Source organism: Micropterus salmoides, unplaced genomic scaffold (assembly GCF_014851395.1).
Source record: "Micropterus salmoides isolate LMB-PRFRI ecotype aquatic unplaced genomic scaffold, ASM1485139v1 Ms_hic_scaffold_17, whole genome shotgun sequence".
Classification (NCBI taxonomy): Eukaryota; Metazoa; Chordata; class Actinopteri; order Centrarchiformes; family Centrarchidae; genus Micropterus; species Micropterus salmoides.
The window spans coordinates 10,221,785-10,243,569 of NW_024040817.1; the positions used below are offsets into that span (position 1 = coordinate 10,221,785).

General features: G+C 40.2%; 2 protein-coding genes across 2 annotated transcripts in view; both read right to left on the minus strand.

Moving 5' to 3' along the window:
• Positions 1-934: 934 nt before the first annotated feature.
• gdf6b (growth differentiation factor 6b) lies at positions 935-3,422 on the minus strand. Its single transcript, XM_038724029.1, has 2 exons — positions 2,887-3,422; positions 935-2,663 (listed from the first exon to the last, which is right to left on the minus strand). Exons 1-2 carry the CDS (start codon positions 3,230-3,232, stop codon positions 1,771-1,773), a joined length of 1,239 nt encoding a protein of 412 aa, XP_038579957.1. The 5' UTR covers positions 3,233-3,422; the 3' UTR covers positions 935-1,770.
• Positions 3,423-3,835: 413 nt separating this feature from the next.
• The window catches only part of LOC119907757 (fibrocystin-L-like), a 72,612-nt gene continuing 54,662 nt past the window's right edge, over positions 3,836-21,785 (minus strand). Inside the window, exons 59-76 of the mRNA XM_038725445.1 lie at positions 21,234-21,337; positions 20,703-20,823; positions 20,502-20,599; positions 20,331-20,421; positions 20,059-20,207; positions 19,296-19,418; positions 19,078-19,180; positions 18,454-18,570; positions 18,178-18,343; positions 17,401-17,633; positions 15,812-15,976; positions 15,537-15,694; positions 15,250-15,385; positions 7,535-7,879; positions 7,233-7,384; positions 6,971-7,117; positions 4,919-5,072; positions 3,836-4,750 (exon numbers count right to left, since the gene is read on the minus strand). Coding sequence (XP_038581373.1) covers positions 4,317-4,750; positions 4,919-5,072; positions 6,971-7,117; positions 7,233-7,384; positions 7,535-7,879; positions 15,250-15,385; positions 15,537-15,694; positions 15,812-15,976; positions 17,401-17,633; positions 18,178-18,343; positions 18,454-18,570; positions 19,078-19,180; positions 19,296-19,418; positions 20,059-20,207; positions 20,331-20,421; positions 20,502-20,599; positions 20,703-20,823; positions 21,234-21,337 — 2,996 coding nt within the window. The 3' untranslated portion in view covers positions 3,836-4,316. The remainder of the gene's footprint in view (positions 4,751-4,918; positions 5,073-6,970; positions 7,118-7,232; positions 7,385-7,534; positions 7,880-15,249; positions 15,386-15,536; positions 15,695-15,811; positions 15,977-17,400; positions 17,634-18,177; positions 18,344-18,453; positions 18,571-19,077; positions 19,181-19,295; positions 19,419-20,058; positions 20,208-20,330; positions 20,422-20,501; positions 20,600-20,702; positions 20,824-21,233; positions 21,338-21,785) is intronic.

The window sequence follows — 21,785 nt, forward strand, 5'->3', positions numbered from 1 at the left end:
TGTGCTACTAATGTTTTAAACCACAGTACAGCATAAAAAACAGTTTACCAAACAAAAACAATTCCTTTGGTGAATAATTATTTCCTATTTATAAATACATCAAAAACACTGATAATACTCCAGTATTTCACAGTCTCTGACCAGAACAAAGCTGTCACATTTCCTTACCAAAACATTACCCATATGTTTATTTGAACCTGAACATCCAGATGTGTGACTAATGCCGTCTGGAAGTTGTAATGGAATAAAGTGGACAATAAAAATGAAATAACTTATTCGTAACTTAAATTAGTATTTCCGTATCAAATATTTACACATGGTTCCTTTGAACATCAGTGCATTACAAACATAATGATGTATCAAGAAAAAAAAATTGTACTGATGGTGGTTCAATGTTAAAAAAGGACTTCAGCACTCGAGGACGTTCCCTGAGACATAGGCCATGTCAAGTGCTGAATTTCAGCTTTTTAATCATGGCAGAGAGGTTGCTCAAGACGTCCATTATGGGAAAATAAAACTTTTATTCTTATATGTTTTTTATAAAGTAGTAAAAGAAACAGGCCACAAAGGTGTAATCAATTTCAGTTCAGTCATGAAATGTCCTAAATTAAAACAAACTGACTATTTTTGATCATTAGAACCTTATAATGAACAGAACAACCAATTTCATTATTGGGTTGCTTTGATGGTCAGGAGACTTCTTTTTAAGGTTTTTCCGTTGTATATAATTTTGATTTGTACCTGCATTGTTTTTATTTCAGGGCATTCTTTCGAAATGAACTTTAATGGCCAGAAAAACTAGCGTCTAATTAAACACATCACATATATTAAAAGTTTAATTTAGTTTAGTTTAGTAGTAGCTGAAGTCTAAGGTTAACCGAGTGCTATTAGTGTCCAATGCACCAAAACAGTGGGTGGTAAAAGCATAAACAAATGGCACCAATTCTTTTATTTTTTGCCTTGCAGTAATTTAATGAGCGCAGATACATTTTCCTTAAATGGGGATATTTAATGTGTCTCTTTTAAAAGAATAGTAACAGTTCAAATTTAATTCATTCATTTTTGGAAATTGTTCAATTTCTTTCCGAGAGTTAGATGAGAAGATCAGCTACCGTCCTGAGGCTGTTTCTTAGTTTAGCATAAAGGAAACTGGGAAACAGGTAGCCTAACTTTGTTTGACAGTATAAAAATACGCCTACCGGCACCTGTAAAGCTTAGTAATTAATACATTATATCTTCTTTATTTGATGCGGACAAAAAGCAAAGCATAAAATTGACAGATTTTGGTTTTGCGTAGGACTGTGACATTTGGAAAGAGCCAGGCTAGCTGTTTCCCCCTTCACAGCCTTAATGCTAAGCTAAGCTAACCAGCTGCTGGAAGCAACTTCATATTAACCGTACGGACAGGTGAGTCTCATCTAACTCTGCAAGTTTAACTCTTCTTTTAAACCTTGATTTGGTGACATAGATAGAGATAGTTAGAAGTTGGATGTTTATCTTATATTTTCATGAATATGCAGTCACTGTGGTGTTGAAGTGGCCAGTGTTGTCAAGACAGGAACATACAGAAAAAAACAATAAAACAAATGTTTGAGGTATTAAGCATGACCTTGTTGGGTCTCCATCTTGCCAAACAAATCAAGCAAGATTTCCTTAATTCATTTCTAGCCTCCCCACCACATAAACTGTAATGCTGCTCAATTTCACACTAACCGAAAGTCTGACAAACAAGGAGGAGGTCAAAGTAAATCACTACACCTGCCAGACCTACTACCTACAACCACAAGACTCAACCACCATGTCCTCATACTGTTTGTAGACCACATTGTTTCCTGAGTCGATGTAGAGGATGCTGATGGGGCTGAGTTTGGACGGGGCGCAGCAGCTGGGTGGCATGTTGCTGGGGTTCATTGAATTCATCAGAGTCTGGATGATGGCATGGTTAGTGGGCTCCAGGTGAGAGCGCAGGGGGAAGTCACACACCCCCTCGCAGTGGTATGCTTCATAATCCAGTGGGGCGATGATCCAGTCGTCCCAGCCCAGATCTCTGAAGTTGACGTGCAGCGGCTTCTTGCTGCACCTGGATTTAGACTTCTTGCCGTGCCTCTTCCCATGGCGGGTTTTGGATGCAGCTGTCCTCCTTCTCCTGCTGGCTTTGATACCAGGGCCCCTTTCTTTGGCCCTCCTGTCTAAACCCAGCAATGGTCTACCCTCTCTCCTCTCACTGAAGAGGGTCTGCCTCTTCTTAGACCTTGTGAAGACCACTAAGATGGCTTTCTTCTGTTGAGGCCTGCCATGCCTGTGCAAACCTAGAAGTTGCAGGTCCAGCTCCCTCTCTGGGTTGTCCAGCATGGCCCTGAGCTCCAGGCAGAAGTGCTTCCCCTGGCTCAGGTGCTGCCGCTCTTTGAATATATCCCACACGTCCAGTACCTCCCACTTCAGTCTTTGGGAATCTTGCAAATCCAGCGTTTTGGAGTCGAGCAGCTGCTGGTCGTGGCAGGAGAGGAGCTGGATGTCGACGGGCTCTGTTTCCGATATCCTGAAATTCCCAGACACTTTGGTGTATATCCTTAGCTCAGCTCCCAGCACCTCTGCTTTTTTGGAAAGGGTTGAGACATCGAACAGATACTGCTGTCTCCTCAGAGGGGAGAGTGGGAGGTCATCTGTGGAAAGCATTAAAACAGCAGGGTCAGATGCATTCTCACGGAGATGGTGTGCATACCAGAGAGATGTAGAATCTGACAGGAAAAATCCCACATTAGTCTGCACTGAATTCATCTGGGACACAAAGTCATGAGTCATGGGTGTTCAGTCAATCCTACCTGCATGGACACACACACACACACACACACACACATATATATATATATATATAGTTCCACATACCTTGTCCATAGTCCACAAAGCTTGCAATAGTGTTTGCAGCTTTTGAAGACCGAAAAAAACTGGCGTTGAGTCCCAGTCTCTCTGCCGTGGAGAAGGTCTTGTAAATAGACAGCATGTAGTCATGAGGCTCAATCAAGTCTTTAGATGTTGCTTTATTGTTTCTGTCGATGGATGGTGGCGACTTAAACTCCTTGAAATATTTAGAGGCTTCTTGTCCATCAAAAATCCTTGCCACCTTGCTGCTCTTCGGGGCAGCTGGGGGTAAAATAGCAAGAGTCTGAAAACAGGGGATTTCGCAAACTAACAAGAAAGCCCCGCAGAGGAAAGTGAAGTGATAGAAATCCATCCTCTATCTTGATATCAGAGCCGGAGCCAGAGCTGTGGCCGGGGGACCACGGGCAAAGCCGGAGGTGAACTCTGCATCCACTCTGCAGTAAGTGGCTGCTCCGCGAAGTGCGCACAGCTCAGGGGGACAGGCGGTGCAAAGTTAAAAAGGGGATGAGAACACGCCCACATTGTTCTGTTAACGTTAAGGTCCAAATGGAGGACGCAAATTAAGGCTGTAAAACTAATTGTTCTTTTGCCCGCCGTCATCTCCCTCCTGGGAGAGCAGCTGCGCGCTGAAAAGATGCTCGTCAACTTCTTATACTCACTTTTGGTTCCTAACACAAAAACTTGCTTTTACAAACCCGTAACTTGAGAAATATGTTTGTCTCCATTTTAGAAGGGTCTCTCTTTACAGTCAAGACTTTTAAATAGCCTATCACTGCAACTGAGCCTCAGAGCGTCATGAACCTAGGATTTCCCACGGAGTCTCCTGCCCTCTAGCGAAGCGCGAACATATCGCACTGGTGCAAAAGCATTCAGCCAATCAGCTTCCTTCAGCACCATGGACAGAGTCTTAACTCATGGGTTGACAATTAAAACGCATACACTGACACAATAAAGATGTTTTTTAGCAATGAAAAACAGAATTTATTGAAAAGAGAATATAGTTTTAAACAATCATCAACAAAATTCAAATGTTACATCTTCCTTCATCTTGTTAAAGATTCAAGTAATAAACCCTATGCCACCGGTTTTAAAATAGAAATTCTATGTCAATCTTAGACCTGGTGTATGGCCTAATCATATGAAACAGACATGTACACATGATATGAACAAAATAACTCCAAAGACATGGTTTTAACAGTGCTTTCATTTTGAGTTTTGACATTTTCCTTATTGATTTCCTGTGTGGCATCAAATTTGTAACCTTATTCCAAGAACTTTATGTAACTATTAATAAAAGTTGTACCCCGCCACCCAAAAAACCCCCCCCAGCCATGTGCATAATATATTTAAAGATTACATTTGTTTTATTTAGCAGACTTGTCAAGCCGGATATAAGTTGCGGTATCCTTGATAAAACCCTAGCTTCAGAGACCTATCTAATATATGGGGATGAGGTCTGAGCAGCAGGCCACAGCGTAGACAACGCTGACCAGACACAGACTGCCAGCAGACACGGCAGTGCCCTCGTTGTTGGTGGACTGTGGTTTGCTTGAAGTTGAGGTGGACAAGGTGGATGCTGGCTCAGTGACGTTGCTGGAGCTGAAGATGCTCACGTTGGTGGTGGACTGTGGTTTGCTTGTGGTTGAGGTGGACAAGGTGGATGCTGGCTTAGTGACGCTGCTGGAGCTGAAGATGCTCACGTTGGTGGTGGACTGTGGTTTGCTTGTGGTTGAGGTGGACAAGGTGGATACTGGCTCAGTGACGTTGCTGGAGTTGGACGGGGTCTGGGTGGTTGGAGTGTTTTTAATAGTGAAGGAGCGTGACTCAGTGCCCCAATCCTTCAGAGTGAAGACCATGGTTAGGTTCTCACCTGCCGGGATAGGAATGATTATTGTGATGATACAAATGAAATGAAAATGAAGAACAAAAACCTGCAAATTCCCAGAGTTTGGCACCTTGGCAGTAAACAAACTTTATCTGAAATGAGTTTTGTAGCTGTTTGTTGGATTGATTTTGAATAAGCATAATGCAGACGTACCACTGCTGAGAATGGACAGGTCGGTGAAGTTTGCCCAGCAGGTGCTGAAGAGGATGGTGGTGTTACCTTCCAGCCCACCTACGCTGTTCCCACTGGAGTCCTTTAGGCTGGCTGTTACAGTCAGAGTTGTCACTCCAACAGAGACACAGTTACCCTGCAGACCACAACATGGGTCAGTGTTAACAGACAGCGTACTTCAACATAATGTTAAGTCTTCTAGTGTGTGTCTTCTTTAATTTCCATAGTCTATATCAGCTATTCCCAAACTTTTTAGGCAACACACCCCATTCTACATCTTGACTGGGCAGCTGCACACCCAAACTCCCTCTCTCTCTAGGGTTTGCTTTTATGTGTGTGTGTGTGTATGTGTATGTATATACACATATATATACATATACATATATACATATACATATATATACATATATATACATATACATATATATATACATATATATACATATACATATATACATATACATATATACATATACATATATATACATATATATATATATACACATATATATATATATATACATATATATACATATACATATATATACATATATACATATATATATATATACACATATATATATATATATATACATATACATATATATATATACACACACACACACACACACACACACACACACACTATCAACACAACTGGCGACCTTTCCAGGGTGTACCCTGCCTTTCGCCCGATGTCAGCTGGGATTGGCTCCAGCCCCCCGCGACCCTGTACACAGGATAAGCGGTTGACGATGGATGGATGGATGGATGACTAGCAACACAGCAGCGATAGCTGTGTGAGGGCAGCCGATGTTACTGAAGGTGCAATAAACATCAAAATATGATGATCTGTTTCTATTATGACAAACAGCCCAGTGTCCCTGTTGCACCAGTGAAAATGCTCACAGCAACGGGGTTTCAATCAGTGACAGTCTTGAAAGTGACAGCTTTTAAATCAGTCGCTCTCCCCTTACCCACTAACTGCGCTTAAACACAGCATTCATCTGTCTTCTCTGTCTTCTTTTCACTGCAACTCTGCATCGGGATGTAATGTTATAAATGTATTACTTAAAAAGTAACAGTGGCAGTAAAACTTTTTCTCATACTTTGCAATCATCCATAGTTCACCTGTGTGCTGAAACCGTTCGGAGGGAGGAGGGGGGGATTTTCATGACATAAAAAAAACGTTTCAAAACATCGCCCTGTTATAGCCTCATAAACAGATAACATGGACAAAGAGAGGATCCATATGAAGATTTGTAAATATACCACAGGTGGCTCAGGTGACACAGAGAGGGAGGGGAGAGTCAAAGAGGTGAGTAGCCATCCTATTAATAATAATGTTTTAAAATTTTAAATTAAAGTTTTCAATTCAGGTTTTTATTTCATGAAAAACTCCACAAAAAAAAAATGTATCCATTATATCTATTCAATTTTTCCTGTTGCGCACCCCGGAGGGGTGCACGCACCACACTTTGGGATTCGCTGGTCTATATCATAACATCCTATAATAACAAATCCCTTTAACTCCACTTTTAATATAACATGTAAACATTAATGTGTAATGTTACTGTTCAAGTGTTCCAAAATAGATATTTATGGGGCTTGAGAGAAATTATTTTGCTAATAAAGATGGGAACAAATTTAAAAAAGGAGGAGACAAAAATGCCCCAAATAATTTCAAATCAAGTAAATTAGAGAAACATGTTTTTTTGTAAAGTATTCTGTTTACATTTTATTTTCATTACAAGGTCAAAGTGGTCTCATTTATGTGATGAAATCAGGAACACAAGACTCTTCTGTAAAATTTCTTTACAAGCAATCAAACTTCATGTTAGTCCAATTATCCAAAAACTCCCTCAGACAAAAATAACCTCAAAAGCAAAGTGATGAGTATTTTGGGGGTATTTTATGCCTTTAGCAATAATAGAGGGATCACAGAAAATCAGGGATAGATGCAACAAAGGTCTCCAGACTAAGCAGCAGCTGTGCAGTGAGAATGATCTCTTTGGCAAAGTGTGATTGCCTCACCTGCTCATCCACAGCCATGAGATTAGGCTGCTGGTACAGAGGACCCACAAACACCCCGGATATCGGCTCCACTATCAGCAGCAGCTTGGACATGCGGGACACGTAGCTCATTTTAGGCTGCTCCCTCGTCACTTCTGCTGTGGCCTCCTAAGATTTAACAGCAGAAAACCATCAAACCAGTGAGCACTCCATCAAACCATTTTTCTTGTACTGTAGTTTTTTTTAGTAGTAGATGTTGTTATAATTAAGTCTTGATGTTCACCTGATTCCAGCTGGGGTCAGATGTTAGAGGAGGAGGTGGGATGATGCCCATCGAAGACACGTTGAAGCCGATGGACTGACTGAGATTTCCAGTAACTGCTGCCTGACCCAGATTATCTGCAATGCTCTTCAGCAACGTGAAGTCGTCCTCATCTGAGAAGACAAAAGGAACAGAGAGATTTTATATGTGGCTATTAGAGGGCTGAATTTACAGGCCAATGTTAACAATAATAAGACATTAAAACAGTCAGTATATAGAAGAGCAAACATAAGCACAGAATTTAGATTTCTGCTCCCACTAACTGTTAGTGCTGTTAGTGGTTTGCTGGACTGGAGGTTTCTTGAGCTCCACCTCCACCGTCAGGTCTGTGGATCTCTTCCTCCGTCGTGCGCCTCCACCCTCACGGATGATCTTGGTGATACGGATCATATTTGGGGGAACTTTGAGGTACGCAGCTAGGTTGCGGATCAGGTTATCTCCAAAAAACTCTGCCTCGGTCATGGCGGGCAGATTGAAGGAGATGAAGAGAACTGGGGAGGTTCTAATCTCCACCGGTGTGGAGCCCCTCAGCACAATCTTCAGCATTTTGTAGTCCTGGTCGAAATAGTTAGTGCCCACAGTGGCATTCAGCTGGGGAACATATTGATCTGGAGGCATAAAAAGTTTGAAACAGAAAATTATTGCTAATGTAAACTTCAATTTTGCTACTTTGACCCTCAGTTTGCTACCTACCTGCTTTAGTCTTCACGTGATTCATCAAAGACTAAAGAGCCATTTTTGTAACATCGATGTTTGCATTAGGAGCCAAGAACTTTTGCTTCACATGTGGAATATTATTTGATATTTGTACAGAGCAGCCATGTTGAAAATTCAGGAATTAAAAGGAATTTTACAGTTTCTGCTCACTTTACAGCTCAGAAGTGGCTAAATGCCTGTAACAAATAAGACATTTATGGTGGGATGTAATGTATTTGTAGGTAAACTTGTCGCTGCTTTTGTTGGCAAACAATAACAGAAATCAAGCATAGCGTTAGTTCAGGCAAGCAACAAAGTCAAGCTCAGCTCATTCCAGCATATCAGCTGATAGCAGCCATCTTAAGCAGCATATCAGCTGACAGCTCAGCTTCTTCTTCTTCTTCATATGGATTTACGGCAGTTTAGACGCTTCTAGGCATATTACTGCCCTCCTTAGGAAGTCACTATAGTGAAAACGTTGTTGCTTCAAATTCTTTTAATATAGCCCTGTATCGTGTAAGAACTGTAATACTACTTTGACAATCAAGTGGTGGTTCTCATTTTGACCCAATATAGATTTGACTGAGAATGACAGAACTCCCAAATCTGATAATCTCTTGAATAAAAGGCTCCTTTCTATATTGTATTTGTTATATTTCAGCAAAACATGTTCCACTGTTTCAGAGTTCCCACACTCACAAAGCCCATTAGGATGCTTTCCAATGACATTTAAGGACTGATTCAACCCACAATGCCCAAGTCTTAACCTACAGATTTTAACAGAATCTCTTCTGGATCCATAACAGTGCCTGACTTTTTTAACCTGAGAAGAGTAATAATGTCTCCCCTTGGTCTCATTTTCCCACAATCTTTGTCATTCCCCTTCAATACTCTGTTTAATATTTTCTTTTATTTCCACTCTTCCCAATGATATATTTATATCTGTCTCTAACTTCTTTAAGCTTGATTTTGCTAAAAGGTCTGCTACTTCATTTCCTTCAATTCCAGCATGTCCCGGGACCCAGCAGAACGTAACATTGCTACCAATGCTAGTATTTCACTTATGATATCAGGATGGGCTTTTGCTTTACCGCCTTTCAAGGCCATCAGGGCAGCTGCAGAATCAGAGCAGATTAAGGCTTCTCTTATTTTCACGTCCTCAATCCACCACAGAGCCCAAAGAATTGCCAGTAGTTCTGTTGTAAAGACAGCACTTCCATCTGTAATTCTCTTGCTAATCCAAAGGTCCAGTTGAGCTATATACACCCCAAAACCTGCTCTCCCACTCTCTGGTTCCTTGGCACTATCTGTAAAAATTTTCAGATGTGATCCCTTCCCACTGTTCAGATATTGTTCCAATTTTAGAGCAGTCAAATGTTTTTTTCTTTTCTTGTTAAAAAGTTAAATCAATATCCATTTCTTGCATTAACCAATAAGGAATAGGTAGATTTGCTGTGTCTTCTTGCATCATTCTCAATTCTCTTGTCCACTGATTTATGCATTCAAAAAATGATTTGTTTCTTATTTTCAGTCCAACGATCCATGCATAAGGCACCTAGTTGGGAGTGCTAGATTAGACCCACTCAATTTGACCCAATACTGCATTCCCAACTTAATACGCCTTAAACATAAGGGCATTTCACCCATTTCAATAAGCAGAGCAGGAATTGGAGATGTCCTGAGAGCTCCACAACAGAGTCTCAGAGCCTTAGCCTGCAGAGTGTCTAACTTCCTTAACATCGACTGGGCTGCAGAACCATAAACAAAGCATCCATAGTCGATTAGGGCCCTTATCATTGCCTGGTATACTAAATGCATAGAGCCCCTTTCTGCCCCCCAGTCACATCCGGCCAGACTTCTCATTGTATTTAACACCTTGTCACATTTTGACAAAATGTTCATAACATGAACAGCCCACGTCATTTGTCAAACCAGACACCCAAAAATTTAAATTCTTTCACTCTCTCTAGAGGGGTACCATACATACAAAATCCAAAATGTGGTACCTTTCTCTTGTAGCCAAATATCATAAATTTAGACTTTGCCACAGAAACTTTAAATCCCCATTTATATGCCCAATCCTCCACAGTGACTAAAGCCTTTTGCATTTGTTTTAAAATAAACTCTGTGTTTCTACCTCGTTTCCAAATGGCCCCATCGTCTGCAAATAAAGACTGCCCAATCCCTCTTCCAAAATTACTAAATATATCATTTATCATTATATTAAATAAAACTGGACTTATGACACTTCCCTGAGGGGTACCATTTTCTATTTTAACACATTTTGATCTACATCCACACACTTGCACTTGTATTGTTCTATTCATTAAAATATCTTTGATCCAATTAAACATTCTACCTCTAATTCCTAGATCGCAAATTAGAATCATCAGTCCTTCCTTCCACAAGCAGTCATAAGCTTTCTCAATATCTAAAAATACACTTACCACAACTTCTTTATTATTAAATGCCTTCTTGATATCTTGATCTAAAACTGGTACTGACTCCATTGTTGATCTTCCCTTTCTAAAACCATTTTGAAATTCAGTAAAAAGTCCTTTACTTTCTAAAAAGTAAACTAATCTATTTGTTATCATTCTTTCCATGATTTTGCAAAGCACTGATGTTAATAGGCCGATACGAGCTTGGGTCACTTGCACTTTTGCCTGGTTTCAAGATAGGGATTATAACTGCATGTTTCCATTCTTCTGGCAAGCAACCCTCTCCCCACACAGTATTAATCAGAGCAAGAACTTCGTCAAGTATTAAGTCATCCAGATGTTTAAATAATTCATATGATAAGCCATCTCTCTCAGGGGTAGTGTCTGCACCAGAATTAATAGCATCCCTCAATTCTTTCATGGAGAAATACAAACTGATTGGATTTTCATTATCAGAATTCCGGTTCAACTTCCACTTATTAACTGCCAACAGATGAGTCCTTTTCACAATGCTCTCAGCTCCTAAATTACCAGAATTGTGCACTGCTTGAAAAACTTCAACAAACATGTCTGCTTTGTCTTTGTTGGTTATTGCTTCCACCCCACCTTTCTGTAAAACCGGAATTGATTTCCTCTTATACAGACCTGACATTCTATGCACAGCTGACCACAAGTGTCCTACAGGAGTTTCAGGGCCCAGTGTTTCACAAAATCTTCTCCAGCTATTTTTCTTTGCATTCTTAATTACTCTTCTTGCTACTGCCCCTAATCTCTTATATTCCACTGCAAAATCCACTATTGGATCCTTTCTTAATTTTCTATACGCTCGATTTCTGTCTCTTACCGCTACATCACAATATTTATTCCACCAAGGCACCAACATACGAGTTCTTGGCTTTTGTTTTTGGGAATGTTTCTTGGGAATGGTACAAAGAGCTGCCTTATGAATAAAAGAACTGAGGGATGCATACATCTACAGATGTTTCATTGTCCACTGTGTCAACTAAATATTTAGTTCTCTCCTGAAACTCATCCCATTTAGCCTGAGCAAATTTATATTTTGGAATTATCTCTTCTTCTTCTTTTCTTAATTGTCTTCCAAACCTACATAAAATTGGATAGTGGTCACTGCCCATAGTATATCTATATCTGTCCATAATATCCCATTCTCCAATTCTGTATAATCTTGAGGAGGCAGCTGATAAATCGATGCAACTGCTGGTATTCCTACCAATGTGGAACCTAGTTGGCCCTTCCATCATTTATCACTACCAGATCATACTTGTCCAGAAAGTCTTCTACCATCTCGCCATTATAATTCTTACTATCACTTCCCCATAATGGGTTATGGGCATTAAAATCCCCAACCCATATAACAGATTCCCTCACATGCTCCATAATCTCATAAAATTCAGACATTACCAATTGTTTACAAGGATTATACAGATTTATAACAGTTATTGGACTATGATTACTCCAAACTTCCACTGGAGACCTGATTTAATTAAAGTTGCACATCCCCCTCCTGGTCTATAAGACCTATCCTTCCTCAAACATTCATACCCCTGAATAACAAAGTCAAGACTAGCCTTTAACCAGGTCTCTTGAATGCATATCAGTTGTGTTTTCTCTTTGAATGCATCTACAAATCTCTTTAGTTCCTGTCCATTAGCAATAAGACTCCGGGCATTCCACTGAAGAATATAAAACATCAAACTATTAATCACCATCATCACTGTCCAAAAGCACCTCCTCCATACTTTCTGGTCGTGATATCTGTGAAGTCCTCACATTTTCCTCTGGGCTCTCCTTTCATGTACTTGTATAACTGCTCAGGTAGGAACTGATTTACAACCAGGAATCTTTCAGTTGCTTCGACCACAATTTTGATTGTGTCTGATCTCTTAACTGATGCTTTTGCTCCTACCAGCACATCCACAATGAAAGCCAGAAATGTTTCTCTACTCAAAATGATTGTATCTTGGGAGAATGCTGGAGCAACTGGGGAGACTTGCTGAATGCTGTTTGACTTTTGGTCCCAACTCCCTGTTCTCTGTTGACTCTGTTAACTGCTTCTGCATATGAGACCTTATGATGTTCTCTCACTGTCTGGACCCTTGGACCCAAACAAAATGTTTACACCCACAAAATGCTGCTGTATGATCTCCTCTGCAATTACAGCATGTGGGGGCCTCTGCTTTACACGCTTGATATTCATGATCCCCACCACATTTCCCACATTTCCCTTTAGCCCGACAAGAGCCTGCTACATGTCCAAACCTCTGACAATAATAACAGCGCAAGGGTGGTCTTTTGTACTCTCTTACCTGATATGCCATACTTCCAAGAAATACTTTCCCTGGCATAACATTACCTTCGAATGTAAGCAGGACTGGTGAGTCCCTATTGCTCCTTTCCTTATTCTTGAACCTCATAACATTAGCCATTCGGGCGCCCTTAACATTGTCTAAGATTTCTTTATCTGACAATCTAGTATACACTCCATATATGACTCCTTTGATTGCTTGCCTCTCTCTAGGGACTACAATCTCAACTTTAACCACCAACTTCCCCACCTGCTTGGCGATTTCATATTGTTTTTTATCTTTACAACAAACTCTCAGAGACCCATTTGACAGTATTTTAGCTAGAGCTCCCCTACCAATCTGACTATCCAAGGCAGTAGTAACGCTCAGTGGGTTTAATGCTCTAAATCCACCACCTCCCTGCTTCTGATCCTTGACTTGAAATAGCACCACAAACTCTTTAGAACTCATTTTCATAATTTTTTTCCCTAACTGCTTCAGATACATCTGGCCTTTCACTCGATGTTTCTCTTTTCTGACTTCCTTTACTAACTACCTTCCATCCACCTCCCTCATCCCCACCACCCCTTCCCGTAGTCATAAGCTACGCTACTACACCACTTCTGCTTCTACTAATAACACCCACTACCAGGAGATATAGATAATCCAGATAATTTGAATGAGCCACCACTACTGATCGCCCAACTCGTCAGAGAGTGAGCCCAAGCAACCACCAAGCCACCCTTCTCGCCTGCAAGGAGCAGCGCCAGAAGACCATTCTGGACCTATACAGGCCGTCGGTCAGTGTCCCCGCACACCTCCCCACAGACGTCGAGTAGCCTAACAGCCGCCAAAGCAGTCCCAAAAACAAGTTGCCTTTCCACCATTGACTCCGCTCGACCGTCTCTCTGTTCACTGTCTCTTCACTTGAGATGTTACCCTGGTTGTGTCCTCAGCAGGAGGCGGAGATCTGACAGCTCAGCTGATTCCTCTCTTAGCATTCACTGGCAAATTCCTTACAAAGTGCCTATTTAAGCTGCCATAGCCTACCTGCCTGCCCTTGCTGCTTCCTATGCAAACAGCTCCACCTTTACCCTATCTGACAGGGATGTACAATAATTATCGATCCGATAAGTATTTGCCGATCGGGCATATCTCATTATTGGAAGCATATCGGGAAATGAATTTGTCCCAATAGAATCAAACTTGCGCCAACTTGCGCCCCCACACTGGGCGTCATGTTGCTGCGCGTGGATAGAGCCACACAGACGCAGTTCAGGCAGCGAGCTCCTGTCCTCCATCACCTGTCTCTGCAGGATTCACTGCAGGCAACAATATGCAGATTGAAGCGACATGGCAATCTAAGCTTAACAGTTTGACTACAGACAGCTTTCATTTAACTCGTTGTACATCTAGCTTTGCCAAGCTAGCGCTAGCCTGGTGTGCTTTTAACAACATATAGGATGAGAGACAGAGCAGATCAAATAACCCCTATCTATATGTTATGCTTTTTTAACAGATGTTTCGACAAAGTTGTCTTTTGAGGTTTTATTGCACATACTACAGTAACGAAGGTAGTTGTCGTCAACTCGAGTAGCTGGAGTTACCTTCACTTCAAAGTGTCCACGACCTACTGTATCTCTGCGCTTGACAATGTTTGTGCGTTTGAGCCCGCATGTGTGTGTTCGTGTGCAAGAGGCGACACAGAGCAGCTGAGGCTGTATCCTGATACTAAACAGTAAGGTCATCAGCCCCAGGCCATTTTAACACCATGCTTCAGTGCCCATCTAGTATCTGATTAAACATGTAAATCGCATATGCCGCTCTGTTCTGTACAGGGGTTCTTTACTGCTGCTCTCTGCCTCGTTCATTCCTTGTATGCAAATGGACAGAGAGGTGTGCTCTCTCTGCCTTATGCTTTCCACATAGGCATGTGGAAGAGCAGGGAGATCCCAGAACAGAGCCATACCGCCACTACAATGCCGCAATATCAGTCTTTGATGAAAGTTGTCCTGACTGAACTATTGCTAATAATTTTTCCCCAATATAAATTGGTAAACTAACCATTCTCAGAGATTCCTTATCAGACCAAACACGTACACCCCATTCATAAATCCATAACATTAATCACATTAATAGGTAGTTGTCCAATTTTGAAAATAGAGGAGAAATGTGGCCAGATCTTTTTAAATACATCTCCAAAAGCAAACAAGCAACACAATCAGATGCAAACAAACACTACAAAAATGTTTGTTCTGGCCTTTACTCCACATGTGATTACATTAACGGCAAATAAGAGCAGAACCACACTCGATATATTACGAACAGACAGTTTAATAGATACTGTAGGCCTGACCCTGCTTGTTTTATTTACTAAATCCCATTATATCCTGAGATGGACTGGTGACCTGTCCAGAGTGTACCCCGCCTTTCGCCCAATGTCAGCTGGGTTAGGCTCCAGCCCCCCGCGACCCTGTACGCAGGATAAGCAGTTGAGGATGGATGGATAACATTATTTGTGTGTGTAATTATTACCTGCATAAATGGGCTCCTTCAGGGTATAGTCAGTGTTGGCAGCATTCCAGTCAGCGTTAGTCGGAGCCATCAGCTTGTTGTCAACATACACATCCAACCGCTGCGGACTGGAGTAGAAGACTGACACCATGATGCTCTGCATAAATCAAAAAAACAAAAAGGTGTCTAAGTGAAAAGTGGAAAATAGGTAACTGTAGTAACGCTAAAGTTAAGTTTTATATGTTTGACTTTTGACCCAGGAGTCAAGTTTAAAGTATTCTACAAATGAAAAACCATGATGCACTGACCTCAGATGTTTCAGCGCTGAGCATCATGAGGCGAAGTTTCTGAGGGCTGACGCTGGTGAAGAAGACGTCAAAGGAGTGTCCAATGGCCACGATGCTGTGAAAGAGAGACACTCTCTTTCGACAGGTGTACCCCGCACACCAACCATGATCCTGAGGACCTGGATACAAATACGTACCACTGAATTAAAGCATGTTCTTTCAATTTAATGACCACTGAGAGATCATTTAGATTATTCTGGGTTTTTATCGTTTCAGAACTACAGGACTCAATCTACCGTTGATAAGATCTACAAAGCCATCTCCGAGCACAACGACGGGGGACAGACGTCTGGTCTCTGTGTCAGAGTCAAGACTCTCAATCACCAGCATCCTGTAGTTCAGCCCGAAACACTTGTAGCTCTGCCAGGAACTCATGTACATGCAGTCTTTCCTGATCACACCTAAGGACAAATGAATCAACACAGTATTTTGGAAATGTTGTTACTTACCAGCAGAATTGGTGTTCTCCAAACAGCAAGCATAAAACCAAAAAACTAATGCATTGATTTGAATTTGTACTGTGGCTACTGAACCCTTATTTTAAAAGGTACAATGTGACATTGCCAGAATTTTTTTTTAAATCATGAAAAAAAATTACATTAGCCAAATTGTGTGAAGAAGTCAGTGCTCTGATATCATGTTAAATAGGCCATGGCTTTGCATTGTGTTGCAGAGATATCTTAGAAGTTAGCATGCTAACAAGCCAGCCTCGGCCCGTCCTGTGTAGTACCACTTTGTACCTAAAGAGGCAATAGTCTGTTAGTACAGCTCAGGCCCGGCCATTTCTTTCAGCTGTAAGATGTGTGCGAGCAAGTTTACTACATTACACAAGCTCTAACTTTTTAAGTCTAATAAAAAAACAAAATAAACTTGCAACATGCCAACACAGGGAAACATTCTTGCACCTATTTCCCTTATCAAACAGAAAAATACAATCGTGCACCTTCTGAATTCAAGTTTCTCTCTTTTACCAAACTGAAACTAGCTTTACTGCCTTGTTAACTTAAATATAACATACTTTAGTCAAACTTGACAGAAACAAATCAAAACTCAAAATCATCTTGGTTAGTCTTTCCACTCTTCCAACAGCCACCAACTCTGGTTTGGTCGAACTAAACCCATAATTCACAGAGTTAGATGTGACAATATTCTACATGCTAACATTAACATGATGCCATTGCCACTAATGCTCGACCTCCCTCTCGCTTCTTTTTCAATTGACGCCTCTCCTGGCTCTCTGTATTTGTAATCTGTAAATCACATCAGTACTGTATTCTCTGTTGTTAAAACTCTGCCGATCTCGGAGGCTGTTTTCAGTCCCGGTAAAGAAAATGAATTGTGTGGTGCGTTTAGCTCAGTTGGTAGAGTGCTTGCCCCATGTTCAAGGCTGAGTCCTTACTGCAGCGGCCAAGATTCAAATCCAGCTTGCAACCCTTTGCTATGTGTCACCCCTATCTCTCTCATTCTATCCACTGTCCTATCAAATACAGGCAATAATACCCAAAAATATCTTTAAAAAAAGAAAGAAAATAAGTTAAAAAAAAAAAGGTCACATTATGAAACTGAATGCTGAGACTTGAACTTAGGTGACTGAATAGATGACTACTGAATTTCAGTTCCTATAATCCTACACTTCTGTTTCATGTGAAAATTTTAAATTTGAAAATCAAAGAAGCAAACATTTAGGCTACTTAAAGGTGGTAGAGCCAACTGTAGTAAACACAACTGTAGTACCAGGCAGCTACTGTTTAACTGGGGACTTCAGAATCTGATTTGCATTAGTATTGATCTTTTTTTTCAAAAAAGACTCCCTCTCTGTTGTTACCTTTATGTGGAGCGATCTTGTTCACAGGTATGCGGCTGCCGTTGAGGGAAGTGAGCATGACTTTTGGGATGCGGTAGTCGCCCAGCCCCCTCCTGGGATCACCTCCCCACTCGTACTCAGACTGAGGCACTACAGCTCCCACTGCACCCAGGAACGAACCATCCAAGTCCTTCAACAAGCTCTTCTTCTTCGCATCGCAGTCCATGTCCACACAGTCAGACGGGTTCACTTTACTAAAGCACAAAAACAGAGTGATTGATTTTATTTCATTATATACAAAAAGAGCAGCGAGATTATACTAATTGATTAAATGTTGTAAAATGACTTGTGTAAAAATACACTATTTTATTTCAGTTTAAATCCTAAATTTAAGCAGCAATATTGAATGCAAGCTGAATGCATGAATGCATTCATCTTGCTGCCAACTCGCAGAGTTATAGAAAACAGGAAATATCTAAAAATTATGATATTATTTATAAATTTAAAGACATTCAGGTCACTCTTCAACACTAAAACAAAATTTAATTTTTCATGTTTTTCTCTGAAAAATATTTCTGATTTCTGAGGCTTAGAGGTAGAGCAGGTCATCAACATTGCAGTCTCTGCAGTGAGTGAGTGAATGTTGACATGACTATATATGACTATATAAATGCAGTCTATTTAACATTTAATCATGTCTCAAATTTAATAAATTGTTCCTGTAGACTAGAAATATTTTTTTCATTCTTTTCCTATAGCTTTAATAATACTAGTATCTGCTGATGTGCCATGATTTACCTCAGATCTGGCCTGTGGACAAAGACTTTGGCCTCCTCTGTGCTGTCAATCATCCTGATGGCTGAAACCTGCACAGGGTGCTGCAGATCCTCGTTGAGTGGGTTGGTGATGAACATGAAGTTTGTCTCACTGGAGCAGACGTTTCGGAAACTGACGAATGTTGTGTCTACAACGAGAAATGAGCAATAAGGAATATGTTCTTCTTCAAATCATTGTGAACATTGTTTGCAGCATCATAACATAACTTTGGCCCAAAAGCTCAGAGCCACAAGTCACCTTTGACTTTCATCAGTCCTTTGATGGCATTGTAGTTGTTGTTCAGATGATGGGCCACCACTGGAGCACTGTTGTGTTGAGATCCAAAAGTCGGCCAACAGATTCCAGATCTGCCACCTGTACAGAGTGAAAACAGAGTCACAAAATAACAAATCTTTTCCCACACCCAGCCTGCATTAAAAAGGGACACAATTCAAGTTCTTGGTTGCTTACGTGAAATGGACAAAATTACACAATTAGAACCTCTTATAATTTTTAAGATCTTTATTAAGTCAAGGTCCAGCTTTACCGTTTTCATTCTAAAAGCTGTTTCTGTACCAACACAAATCTCTATCACAGAGCTATCAGCAAGATGTCAGCTGAAACAATTTACAATTAGTTTTTTAAATCTCCCAAGTTAATTGGCCTTATCCTATTGAGGAAAATAATAGAACGAATAAAATAATAAAACAGGCCTTTTAAAGCCTGTTTCAACACTGTATACTTTCTAGACCTTTCTCAGCCTAAAATGTCATAGTATTCCTAAATTAAAACATAAAAATCAATAAATAAACATATGCATCTAGTGTACTTTGTAGCACTGATATGAGGTGTTTTGACAGTATCAGGGAGTTTGTACGGTACCTTTGAGAGGTCTTGGGGCACGATGTCCATTACTGTTAAAAACAGTGGAAGGCAAAGTATCTGAACAGTTAAAGCTCGGGCTGCTGCCAACAATCAAGGCATCCTGGGAAAAGATGGGTATAAGGAATATAAAATGTATTAACTAATGTATAAGTAAATGATATGTGATGTGTGAGAGGAAAGGAACAACTTAAATCAATCAAAATAAACCTGCTTACCTGAATGGTTACAGTTTTATCCGCATATGAGTGAGAGAGAGAAGGAGGAGCGAAGATGAGCGGCATGATGCCCATCCCGTTGTCCACCAGGGTCACATTGGAAACAACAACATCAGTGATGGTCTGTGATGTCGGTGGAGAGGAAGATGAAGAAGAGGAGAATAGTGATCTTTTAATATTCCTTCTGAATAATCTAGATCATCTAAATCCTGCAGCTCCTAAGGCCTCATATTTACAAACATACTGAGCATAAAAAACCTTGCTTACGCAGGTACTAAGAAGCTTATTTGTAACTTATGAACATGTGATCTTTAAATCCAAAATAAACTTTGGCATCTGTGTTACGATCAGTGATTTTCCCTTAAATAATATTAGCACAAATGAGGGTTTAGTCAGAATTAACCATGGACCAAAAGAGGAAAGCAAACTGCAATACCCCTACATAAACAGCAGGAAATTCATTTAAAACAAGTCTAGGCTTTGCTTAGAGATAAGACTACTTCCACATCAAAATTTATAAAATAGTCTTTGATCCCTACAATGTTTTTTGGTAAAATATGCATAAAAGCCCTTCTACTGTCGTCTGGATTGCAGCAAGCTGCTCATTTTGCTCTCTATATTGTTTATGAGTTTGAAATTTTTTTTACCCTTTACATCAGTGGATCTCAGGTTAAGAGGCACAACTCCACACTGCTTCCTCTTGATGCAGTCAAATTAAGGCAGAACATTGAAATCAAGGTGATAGAAATTTCAGTACTGAAACCTGAAAGTAAATGCCGTAGTCAAAGCTCCTCCAGATGAAGAAGTCTTGGATGAGGCTGCAGCCGGGCAAACCGTCTTTGTTGAGATAGACTCCGAACAGACCACCGTGAGCCTCGTTGTTAATCCACTTCTGATTCCCGTTAAAATAACCTGCACAGGCAGAAGTCAGGTTGGGGTAAAATCTTTCAGGGCCTCTGTTCTTCATCTTTTTCCTTAGTTTGAACTTTCAGTGTACTGTTTTAAAAAGAAAGACCCTTTCAGCTCATTTGTTACCTGGACAGGGTTCACCATCAATGCGATAAGCGACTCTCTCGTAGCCTGCCACGATGTTATTCTGCAGCACCACATTTGTCCCCTCATTGACCTAAAGAAAACAGTACTGATAAATGCAGTAATAGATTTTTATAGGAGAAGTGGTTTGTTTTGTATTTTGAGAGGACAGACCTCAATGGCAGCGTTCCAGGCTAAGTTGAAGGACTGCACTCGCGTCATCATCACCAGGTTCCACCTCACGGTTATGTTGTTGCCCCAAATTCTGATACCTGCAAACAGGAACACATTTTAATACTTCATCTTAACACATACTAGAGTTCCTCTTCTTTGCTGGAAAAATTACATCACTTTGTTTCACAGCACAATGTTTACCTTCTCCCACAGTGTGATGGATGATGTTGTTGTCAACGTTAAGTCCCTCTGTTCCAAAGACTCCGATGGCTGGAGAGAAGCCCTCGTGGAAAGCACAACCTTGAATTGTGTCTCCTGAAACCTTTTAGGTAGATTAAAACAATATTAATTTTACACATTTAACATATACCTTCTCCTTTTTAGTAAACTACAACAAGTCTAAACAACACCTAGTGATCATGTGAACTTCTGGTGAATGTTACAGGAGATAAAATAAATTTTTTTATTGTTCTAACATAAATCTTGATATTCTTACTTCCAAAATACTTTTTGCTTTTGAATTTTTCTGCATTTGAATTGAATTATTCATCTATTTCTCTAAAATATTTTATACTACTGCTGCCAATCAGTGATCAAATCTAAAATAATTTTAATTCCAACATGTGATGGACATGTCTACCATAACACTTCTAGATTTATTAATAAGTTAATATTCAGGTGAATTTCTTTTCATATTTTATTGTGTGTGTGTTTGTGTGTGTGTTGCTGTACCTTTCCCAGGTTTAGGAAAGCTACAGAATAACGAGGGTCGGTGTTGTCGGTCCAGCCTTCCTGACCAGAGTGGAAGAACTCCACATTCCTGATCTGAGCTTTGCCTTTAGGAAGAATATATCAAACACTGACATGCTTAAGGTGTTTATGTATAGAGATAGCTACCAAGAGAGGAGAGACTCTGCTTTCTCAACTTATGTCCTAAATTCAAACTATGAGAAAAACATTTCCCATACATTTCCCAAATATATACTGAATTCCAATCTAAATCAGACATGCCCAAATGCCAAATCAATGCAGCAAAATGTACTGTATGTCTTCATGCCACGAACTGATAACAACCAAGGGAAACCCAGACTAATATATAAATAATCTTTTTTTTAAATTGAATTTTTTTGTTTATTATTTATATATCAAATGTTTTATTGTTTATATGTGACTTTCTACTTTGACAACATTGTTGAACATAAACAATTATGGCAATAAAGCATAGTGAATTCAATTAAAGCTGTGCCAAAGCTGAATATACAGTATCTTAATCTATGCACTTCA